This window comes from Diaporthe batatas (assembly GCF_019321695.1).
Source record: "Diaporthe batatas strain CRI 302-4 chromosome Unknown Contig00009, whole genome shotgun sequence".
Classification (NCBI taxonomy): domain Eukaryota; kingdom Fungi; phylum Ascomycota; class Sordariomycetes; order Diaporthales; family Diaporthaceae; genus Diaporthe; species Diaporthe batatas.
The window spans coordinates 376,792-387,147 of record NW_025408556.1 but is presented as its reverse complement, the minus strand read 5'-3'; the positions used below and the strand labels follow the sequence as shown (position 1 = coordinate 387,147).

The window sequence follows — 10,356 nt, the reverse complement described above, 5'->3', positions numbered from 1 at the left end:
CATGCCCCAGTTCCGAAAAGGGCAAGGCCACGGCAGCAAGCGCAGGGGAGGCTGCAGCTCTCTCGCCTCAGGTCCGCCGGGCGGGCCGCCATTGATTCGCTCACAGGCCCCGAGCCGCACCGCCTGCAGTACCGACCCTTCCAATTACCAGTTGGCGCGCGTCTGCCTCGACAGCACTCGGAAACCCTCGTACTCGTCGGCATCGTGGGGCTCAGTCAAGCCTCGTCATGCACTTTGCACCCTCGGCGCGTACTATTCATGTACAGACTGTCTGCCTGTCTGCCTGTCTGCTCTGATATCAGTCTGCTGCCGGGGGCATATCCATGAGTACACACACCCATGGCCACATCCATGACCACATCCCGAGTCCACACCACACGGCGAGACCACCTCGCAGTCTAAAATCGGCCCAGTCCAGAGCATTGGATCTCAGTGATCGGCAGATGCAGGTCTGGATTGCTGGCCTCATCTTAAAATCCTCCCCGGCCCATGGCCCGCGAACACACCGTCATGGGCCCCCCGGGCTTTCCAACTTTCGAGGTGGGCCACCCGTTCGTGATCTGGTCAACTGGTGTTGCATGTCGCTTCTGCTGTCAAGCCTCGCCCATTTACATAAGGTGTGCGGCATCCTGCAGATCTCAAATGCCAATTCTCCGGTAAATCAGTTCGTTCCACTTGACGTTTCCAAACATTCTCTTTTCTTTTTGTCCACGTGCATGCAGCATCAGTACAGCGCTTCTTCTATCTGCTGTTGAATCTGCCATCAGTTATCATTCCTAGCTTCCTAAACTTTGGCTTGGCTTTGTTCTTTTCCCCTTGAAAAGTATATGGCTTCTTGGTTCTCTGAAGCCTGATAGACAGACTACCCTCTTTCAACCTTCGATCCGATTTACGAATCTGTTCATCGCCTGGCCGTTTACTCAAGGCTTCACCCCGTGTCGATCACGGAGTAGCCTGTTATCCCTCACCCAGAGTCGCTCTTTACTTTCTCTGTGCTTCCCTACACCATACTCAGCATGAAGTTCTCTGTGCTATTTTTCCATTTTCTTCTGTCAGCAACAGTTGAGGCTGGTCCTCTAAGGGGCCCACTGCTGCACCCGGGCGCCCTACGACAAAGACAATATGACAACTCCAGTTCAACAAGCTCCTCACAGTCCACATCTATTGTCTCGCCGACAGCCGTTCAGCTCGAAAGCTCAGCTGTGGACACGGCCTTTGCTGGCTTCGTGGGTGCGACCGCCCAAGAGACAAGTCAAACCTCCACTACTACAGACATTGCGCCCATCAACTCGCCAGTTGCTGCGGCTGGGCCGTCTCCTGATGTCAACGCGGCTCCCTCCAACCAGTCCACCCCGACTGGCCGCCCGATCATCGCTTCTCCAGCTTCAAGCACCGGGTCCCAGGCAATAGTCGAGGAGACAGGATCCGGGACCTTGGTGTCTTCTGACATCACAAGTTCTTCGACCATCTCGACCACCAGCAAGATAACCCCGACCGGCACGCCTGACGACTTCATCCCCACCGCTGTTATTACATCGCCTGTTCCTACCGGTACAACGACCGTGTCTAACTCGCAGTACGCCTCCAACCTCGCCGAGGCCATCAGGCTCAACGCAGCTTTCACCGAACTTGCCGCCGATTCGGCATGCTCCCCGGGACAGTATGCCTGTGTTGACTCAGAGTACGCCCACTGCTCCGCTGATGGATCTTGGAATATTGTGGGGTGTGCCGAGAACACGGTCTGCGCCGCTATGCCGCTCAACACGACCAGCGGTGTCAGTCTTCGCTGCTTCCCACGAGAGACGGTGATTGCGATCCTGGGCGCCATTCCAGCGGGTAGTACAGGTACAGGCTCAGCCTCGGGCTCGGGCTCGGGCTCGGCGACAAGTGAGACGGAGACGACAACCGATTCTACAACCAGCTCGTCCGAGCAGACAACCTCGACAAAGGAATCTGCTGGGGGAGGCTTCACAACTGTCACCGTGCCGTCCCTGACCGTGACAGCGACCGAGGAGGGCTCCGCCGAGTCCAGCTCATCCAAAATCAAGATCACCACGACCATTCGCGAGACATCTACTCAGACATCGACATTGTCCAGCGAGACAACTCAACAATCCGACCAAGAACCCACAACCACCTCCACCTCACGCACGACAAGCACATCCATAATCACCGTCCAGACAACCACAGTATCCGATCCCTTCCCGACACCAGATGCGGACCCCTCTGACTCGTCCACCTCGTCAACAACCGGGGAGCCTCTACTTGTCATCCCGGTGCCAATCAAATCCACAAAGTCCTCCGAGGACGCACCCGCCCCAACAGACACGGGCTTCGGCTCCGGCTTCCCGGGAATTTTTGGCGGTGGTGATGACGACGATGACGATAACGATAACGACCAGGGACATAAGGGCAACAACTTCGTGGGCAACTCTGGCGGCGACGGCACGAGCACGAGCGTGGACGGTGTCACGACTACAGTCTTCGTCACGGTCACGTCTGTCTCGACCGCTACGGAGACGGAGACGGAGACGCTGCTCAAGTGGGCGACAATGACTGTTCGAGCATAATAGAAGAGAGCTTGGGACAAGGATGGGAGGAACAGAAACAAGGAGATAGATTGATACAAGGACAAGGACTGCAAGAGAGATATGGTAATGTTTTATGTGGGATGCAAAGCCATGTTTTTGGGGATCAAGCGCGCATGGAGCTCACTTCCAGTAATGATAATGTTACCCGTATGAACGTACTCGGCTAAGTAGAGATTAATAAGGACACTCTCATGTCGCTCTTAGAGCTGTTGGGCCAGCATGCGGTAGCCATGGCGGTTACTTACCGAGGAATGACAGATAAATCCATGCACCTGGCTAATGCAATTTTTGGGGATGGCGCAACCATGTACAGGACTGCATTAGAAGCTTGTGGTACAACAGACAAGCACAGGCTCTCCCAAGCTATTCTGATATCCAACGACGTTGACGGCCAGGACCATCAGTCCAGTCTATACCCGGTACTGCAGTCGGCTCGCGTGTAAGTGGGCAGGTGAAACCCAGAGATCAAAATCATCCCGTCGACATTATATATGACAAGCACAGGAATGGGTCCCGACACCTTGGGCAACCTAACGACTCGTGCAGATTTACGGCACAACCTTGTGGAAGAAACAATCCTACATAGTCGTAAAGGTACCCCCGTTAATGCCTCGAAAATGGCAATGCATATCTAATGTCTTTGTCTGGCTTGGCTCTACCGAGATTGGAAATTAAACATGGAATAAATTTTTACCCAAAAAGTCGCTGCTGCAGCGTGGGCTGCATGTAGTCTTGTGCTCGATTTCAGTCCAGCAACATCTGGCCATTCCCGTTCGTGACCGGCAACTCTACACAGCCTACGCCGTTCTCTACAGCGTGTCCGGCCTCTGCGGCGTATCCGTTCTCCCCCTCCCCCTCCCCCTCCCCCAGCTCCAGCGGCGCTGACTCGTCGTCATCCTCATACAGGCTGCCGACCCAGGCCTTCCGCAGCGACAGCCCGAGGGCCGTGGCGATCTGCCGCGCGACGGCGTTGCCGACCATCTGCCACTGGTCCCTCGGCGTGCCGAGCAGGACCTCGTCGTCCGGTATGCCCTGGGCCCGGCGGACCTCCATCACGGTCAGCGGCCGCGGCTGGTCCCAGTGCGAGAGCCTGCCGATCCGCGCGTCGGTCCAGACGCAGGTGGTCGTGACGGTGTTGAAGAGGCCGTGGGGGTGCACGCGGCCCCACCCGTTGCTGACGCTCGACGACCGGTAGACGTCCTTGCCCGGGTAGGCGTCCCGCTCGTGGTCGAACATGTACCGGAGCGTGTCCCCGCTGAGGTTGTCCCTGATCGTGTGGTGCCAGGCGCGGGACATGTTCATGCCAAAGGGTCGTATGGGCATGTTGAGGCTTTGGGTTCGGCCGTTCTTGCCGTGGCCGTCTTTGGCCCGGATCGTGTCTGCGGAAGCCAGAGATATCGAGAGCCGGTGGTCTGGAAATGCCACGCACGTTTCGGTTTTGGCATCGTAAATGTCGGGGAGATCTGCGGTTGCTTGTAGCGCTGTGACGTATCGGAAAGCTGTGGGCTCGTCCGAGCGGAAGACATAGGGCTCCCCGTTCGTCATCTTTCCTAACGAACCGAACTTTGTCTTTTCCGGGTGAGAGTGCGAGGGCACCGGTGGCAGCGGCAGGTCAAGTCCTGGCGCTGCAAAGCATAGGAAGGCACGCTTGCGGCGCTGAGGCGCTCCATGGGACCATGCGTCGCCGAGAATGATCTGCGCTTGATAACCCATTCCAACGAGAGCGCAGATGAGCTGTGAGAAGTAGTCCTCGGTGACCTTGCCTTTGCCGTTGCCTTTGCTTCGCACGATGGTAATGACATTCTCCAGAAAGCCGTATTGTGGTCGATAGAAATCCACACTCGCCGCAAAGGCAGCGACCAAAGATCTATTCTTGGCCTGTTTTTGTGTCTGCTTGTCTGGAGTGATCAGTGAAAACCCTGGACAAGGGCTGCCGCCACAGATGAGATGGACCTGACCAGGCCTCGGTACGGAATCGGTGAACTCTCCCTGAAAAGCGCGAAGATTGAGATCGTCTATTGAGCCAAGAAAAGGGTGGACTGAATCTGGGTCTCTGCAGTTGGCCATATAGGTATGGATCGCGGCATCCCATATGTCGTTTACCCATTTGGCTTCGACGGCACCTCCATCCTCAAGCCCACGGCCAAGATTGCCACATCCACTGAAAAGATCCAGGGCGTGAAGCTTTTTCCTTCGGCGTGTTGGATCAAAGCCTTGACGGAGGGATGGCTTGTTGGCGGGACTCAAGGGGCGTATTGAGCCATCAGCTGACTTCCTGTGAGTGATAATGAAGGCATTCCCAGTACCATCCCGGCTGTATGGAGCAGGGATGGTCTCGCCAGGACAATAACAGCGGATTATGCATCTAGCATGTATGTGGTGGCTAGCTACAAAGATTTCCTCATCGGTATAGACGAGCTCGTTCCGGGCAGACCGGCTCGCAATCGTTTTATGTCGTATGAATTTTCGCAGCCGTGTGTTCTTGTAATCCCCATCATAGGCCAGAATCTCGCAAGGCTCAAGATACTCGCTTCCAGGGGTTGAGACGAGGACGGTCTCACCCACAAGGTACTCGGGACGATTCTGCTCCTCATGGCGACATTGGATGTGAGCTTGTTGGAGAGTCACCCACCGCCGTTGTTCAACCTGATATGTTTGTCTGATGAAGAATTCGGCCTTGGTCTGGGGTGTGCCGAACCATTCCACCGTATGAACTCCAATAACGGCATGCTCGGGGATCCTCCGTCGTCTCTCCTCACACGTGCAGTGATCGCTAAGGAACAGCTCGTTTTTCCAAGGGTACACCATGGAGCAGCACGGAGTATCTTCAGGATCGTACAGCCATGTGATGTCAAACAGCCGCTGGGACCGGTTCGTAGACACACCTTGGACAAGACCGTACCACTTCTTGTCCGCCTGATTGGTGAACCATTCCGCATCAGCATCGATGGCTATTGAGATCGTGTCTCCAGCTTTGATGCTGTCGATCATGGTCTGACGGTGTTTGGAAGTGCAAGCACTTCGAATAAAACTCAGGTTCCCGGTTGCATTGGGCCAGGAACGAGCAACAGCCTCCTCAGTGCTCACCGACGGCTGCAAGGGCATCAATATCTCACCCATTTTCATGTGAGAAAAGCAGTCGAATATGTAGGGTGTTACGATCGTAGGGGGGATCTTTTTTTCCTCTTTCGCTTTCGGCAGCAACCCCTGGCGACTGTACATAGTGAAGGGATTCGCAATCTCCCTAAATAGATGTATGTGAGACCATTTCTTGCCTTCAAGCATAGCAAACAGTTCTTTCCGTACGAACCACTGGTTCGCAATGATGGACTGGCGAAAATCGTTTGTCCCACGTTTTTTGTACCATTTCTGAAACGCTGGTGACGACCCATGGTTTGCCTGTAACCACGAAGCGAAGTCTCGTTGGAAGTGTCGGATGGACACGTCCTGGCGCATCTCCAGGAGGTGATCCGAAAAGTCGACCGCATGCTTTGCCAGATCCGCCACCCAGAGGAAGTCCCTGTGAAACCTTGCGTACTCAACAGACGGCATTTTCAGCCGATAATAGATGTTCTCCCGGCGATTGAGCTTGGATCGAATCCAAACTTGCTCCCCCACTGTCGGGTTGTCTTTGCCATAATTCCCCAGCGGGATCTCCTCGAAAGGCACCTTCTCTACACGATGCTTGACATTGCCAAGCTTGAGCGTGCCATTGAAAAAGAAGTTTTGTTGGCCGGTCGCAGTGGCAAAGGTGTGTATGGCCCTCATCTCTTGAGGATGCCTGTGAGTGTCGATGTACACCACGAAATCGTCCAACTCAAATTCGACAAAGTCTTCGTTGAGCTGGGTAGGGTCAGACTCGAGGAGACTCCGTACCGCTTCAAACTCTTTGCCGGTGGACACATTGCTTCTGAAGGCCGAACGAGGAGCGATCAAGGTGGATGTGGGGATTTGGATGACGAGGCCCTTCAAAGAGGCCTGCGGTTGCTGCTGCACATTGTCGAAGTTGCTTTCAAGGTCTGTCTCCTCAAATGCGTCATCCTCGGCAACCGCCTCTAGGAGAGCAGCTTCATTGTCCTGATAAATCTGCATGAGATCTCCATCTAAGTCCATAGGCCCGCTACCCAGTCCTGAATATGGATCATCTGTCACCAGGAATGCCATACTGGCGCCTTTTCGCGAGAGATTGGCGTGTGTTGGCGCATGTGAAAATTGGGCACGAGGAACTCAAGGTTGGACAAAAGGTGAGAGGCCTTTATGCGTGGACTGAAATAATGCTTAACAAGATGCCTGAATTGTTTGTTAGCACGTCATGTCTGGTTCAGATATTAGCCAACACACCAAAATACCTACCTTGAAAACGAGCGGAAATGCAAAGTGCATTGACAGGACCAACAGCAAGACCCAAACTCCGTGAAATAAACGGTAGACAATATTACCCAGGAAGACCCAGAAAACGACCCAAAAACCAAAAACACAGTATTGAAAACCCGGGTGAGAATAAGAGGAGGCTGCAGGATGCCTGGGAGCGTTTACAGTTCCACAAAGAAAAGAAAAGGTCTAGGTTGATACGCGACACGCGATTACTGCGTAAAGGATGCACGGTTGCAAGGTTGTAGGCTTGGTGGGGCTAGGGTCAGCACAAATTGACCAGTTGCAGGCGTGGCTCCAGCAGGGGGGCGCCACTGCAAGCGTGGCTGCCGTGTCTGTTTCGGGCTTGCAATGCAGGCCTCAGCAATTGCCGGCCCGTGCTCTGATATGTACATACGCTTGTCGTTCCAGGCTTTTTAACATTGGGAGGAAGCGAATTTGAAGCAATGGAATCGTGCAGAGTGCTGACGCCACATGTATTTTTGTGCTCCTCTGAACGTCTGTGTTCTGGCGATTTCACCTTAAGTACATACTAAGTACTCTCCTCCTCGCTCTTCCGCTCAACATAGTCCTCAACATCTTGCTCCCTGGGCCACAACCAGGTAGAGCCCTTGCCTTTCAGCTCCTCAAATCTCGCCTCGATCCTACTCATGATCTCTTCAGAGACCCGCCCATCAGCAAATGCCCGGAAACAAATAAACGCCTCCCCCAGCATTGCCCACTGCTTGTGGTGCGGGTCCCTGGCTTGTGCCAGGACGTCAGGGCTCTGTTCCCAAGACAGAAGCACCCATTCGATGACCTGCACCGCCTCGTCAACGTCTCCGAGCTGTGCCAGTGTCTCCATGTACGTGTGGATATGCGCCGCGCTGAGTTCGTGATACAGCGGCGGTAGCGAGTCCGCGATACTGTGACTGGGCGCCTGAACCGGCGACGTCAACTCCCTCAAGGTGGACTTGAGTGCCTGATGGGCAGTCACAATGAATCGCTCAGCGTTCTTGATCTGTGCAGCAGGGGCGCCATCGGGTCCAAGGGCCTTTAAGGTACAGCGGGCGAGGCAGTAAAACGGGATGGGATGCATGCCCTCGCTCATCTTGTACGCGTTGAAAAGCGACAGCATCATGCCCAGGGCATCAATGTCGTCTTGCGCTTGGCTGCGCCAGGGCTTGAGGACGAGTTTGCGGTGTGCCAGTGCCCGCATGACCGTGTGCCAGGGCGCCGGCGCCGGCGCTCGCCTCGGGCCTGCACGAATACACACGAGTTGGACCGCTCGCTTTATGCGGTCATATCCTGCGAGGACTTCTGGCCGCGGCGTGTGCCCGGCCGCGTTGGGATCATGAACCCATCGTCGGCGAGCCTGCCGAGCACAGAGCAGTCCCACATATGCGTCAAAGACACGCACCGGGATTTGCTTCAGACTGTCGTGGGTGGGGCTCAGTGCTTGCGTCAGACACTCAACAGCTTCCCTGTCCAGAGGGCTGTCGCGTAGATATTGCGCAGCCTTGTCCACCGTCGGCGCATTGCGGACCAGCAACACTAGGCAGTGTTTCACTGGCCGGTTTCCATCACGTAGCATTCTCTCGTATAATTCGTCAACGGACAATGGACGCAATCGCTCGCGTTCAAACTCTGTAAGGTTGATATGGTTCGGGGGGTAAACCTCCTTGGCGGTCCCTGGGAGGATCGACGAGGTATAATCGATCTCCGCAGAGAAGAGCTTCGCGAACATCTCCGCGTACACCTGGAAGTTGGGTCTGATATTGGGCAGCGGGGGCTCTTGACACAATTGCCAGGCCTCGTAAGCGTTTCTGGTTGCCTTGACCTTGGCAGCCCAGGTCGAGAAGACTGACAAAGAGGAGTGTTTGCCAGACCAAAACCTTGGCGCCCCTGAACGTGTTTGGATGGTGATGGAGTCACCGAGTGCATGGCCGCCCAGGGTTTCAAGCGCAGGATCCGACAAATCGTCAGCATATCCATCATGTCTCTTGAGTATTCCAGCCTTGACGGTTCTGCTCAACCAGTTCTCCGGGTCTTCCCTCTCTTCTGTCCCATCCAGTCGTTTCCTGTACGGCGGCCAGGTCTGCACGTGGCGGACGGCCGTTCTCCTCTCTGCCTGCGATTTCTTCAGTCCAAGCAGGATGACCCTGATGGCCCTGTAGCTCCACCTATTGATGGTCAGTGGCCGCGGCAGACCGGCAGAGAAGCCAAGCAAGATCTTCTGTGCCTTCCAGTTGTGATGAAGATTGCCCAATGGACTCAAAGATGAGACCTTCCGAAAGCTGCACAACGCGTGGTTGAATACACTGCAGCGGACACCATAGCCAGTGCGGCGGTTAGTCTTTTTGGGCCTGGTGTCGGGCGGGATGGTCCGCATATAACTGACCACCAGCCTGGAGACCGTGACTATGGATGAAGGCCATGTCTTCAAGCAGTGGTGTACAAGTCGTTTCACAATGACCATGAAGTGTGCGGCTGTCATGTTGAAAGCGTTGTCAAGGGGGCGTGATCTCTTGGAACGATCCTGTGGGACGGTGGGATCCAACCGTAAGTAGTTCCTCGCGATGTAGTCGTACAATTTCACCAAGGATGAGCCCTTGCGCATGTATTCATCTGCGCGCAATATTGCCATAAGCACGAAGATTGGTTTATGGCGATCGGTCGATACGAATCTCTCGACTTTGGTGTCTGTGTCTTCTGCGCCCAGAATCCAGAGCCAGTGGTCCAGGTCGCTCTGGTCGAGACCCCTGTGAGCCAAACCCTTGAGACGGCTCTGCCATATCGACGGGTCCCTGAGGAATGCCGAGATACTCGACTCCATCCTGGCCTCATCCTGCCTCAAAAGCAGCTGGTGGACCACTACGGGAAGTCGTGTGCTCCGTGACCGGGCAACCATGCGGACCTTCTCCCAAGAATCCCATGTCACGGGCTCCCCTCGGCCCCGCAGGGTGCGTACAAGCAGGTCCGTGGGCGGCAGCTTCAGCTGACCACGAACTGCCCTACGGCGATGGCTGTTGGCCCGCGCCGATCCGGGTGCGCCATGCTGGGCGGCAGCTCGGCCAGCATGTTGTCTCGCCGCAGTTTGCAACCAGCGTGGACTGTTCAAGGCATTCGAGGGTGCCTGGATGAAGAAGTCAACAAGATGTGATGTGGAAGGTGAGTAGCACATGTGAGGACTGACGGTCAAGGGTAGACAGACATGACGGCGCGCCTTTGTGAGATGCTTTGCGAAGCGGAGTCGCAGCATGCCCAGGGAGACAGCACCGGGGAGACGGGTAATGGGAATGGTCGATTAGTATTAAGAGGATGGCATTCCATGGTCTCGAGATTTGGCGGAGGTTGAACAGTCCGCCCTTGTGTAAAAGATAGCTCAATACCGGCGGTAACACCAGCCAAGATT

At 55.2% G+C, this 10,356-nt stretch overlaps 3 protein-coding genes across 3 annotated transcripts; 1 reads left to right on the top strand and 2 right to left on the bottom strand.

Annotated features, from left to right (window-relative positions):
• The first annotated feature begins 214 nt into the window (after window positions 1-214).
• On the top strand, window positions 215-2,796 carry KVR01_008269 (uncharacterized protein). The gene has a single exon (XM_044784244.1). The coding sequence runs from the start codon at window positions 1,017-1,019 to the stop codon at window positions 2,568-2,570; it is 1,554 nt and encodes a 517-aa protein (XP_044643247.1). The 5' UTR covers window positions 215-1,016; the 3' UTR covers window positions 2,571-2,796.
• A 539-nt stretch (window positions 2,797-3,335) lies between these two features.
• KVR01_008191 (uncharacterized protein) lies at window positions 3,336-7,138 on the bottom strand (the record flags this gene model as incomplete). The annotated part of the gene is made up of 2 exons (XM_044792140.1): window positions 6,945-7,138; window positions 3,336-6,881 (listed from the first exon to the last, which is right to left on the bottom strand). The coding sequence occupies exon 2, from the start codon at window positions 6,753-6,755 to the stop codon at window positions 3,336-3,338; it is 3,420 nt and encodes a 1,139-aa protein (XP_044643169.1). The 5' UTR covers window positions 6,756-6,881; window positions 6,945-7,138.
• A 279-nt stretch (window positions 7,139-7,417) lies between these two features.
• Window positions 7,418-10,336, bottom strand: KVR01_007929 (uncharacterized protein). The gene is made up of 2 exons (XM_044782103.1): window positions 10,138-10,336; window positions 7,418-10,077 (listed from the first exon to the last, which is right to left on the bottom strand). Exons 1-2 carry the CDS (start codon window positions 10,201-10,203, stop codon window positions 7,495-7,497), a joined length of 2,649 nt encoding a protein of 882 aa, XP_044642907.1. The 5' UTR covers window positions 10,204-10,336; the 3' UTR covers window positions 7,418-7,494.
• Window positions 10,337-10,356: the final 20 nt, after the last annotated feature.

Coding starts and splice junctions, on each gene's coding strand:
- KVR01_007929 (XM_044782103.1), bottom strand. CDS start 10,203: ATGCTGCGACTCCGCTTCGCAAAGCATCTCACAAAGGCGCGCCGTCAT. Junction 10,078..10,137: donor ATGTCTGTCTACCCTTGACC/GTCAGTCCTCAC, acceptor TTCTTCATCCAG/GCACCCTCGAATGCCTTGAA.
- KVR01_008269 (XM_044784244.1), top strand. CDS start 1,017: ATGAAGTTCTCTGTGCTATTTTTCCATTTTCTTCTGTCAGCAACAGTT.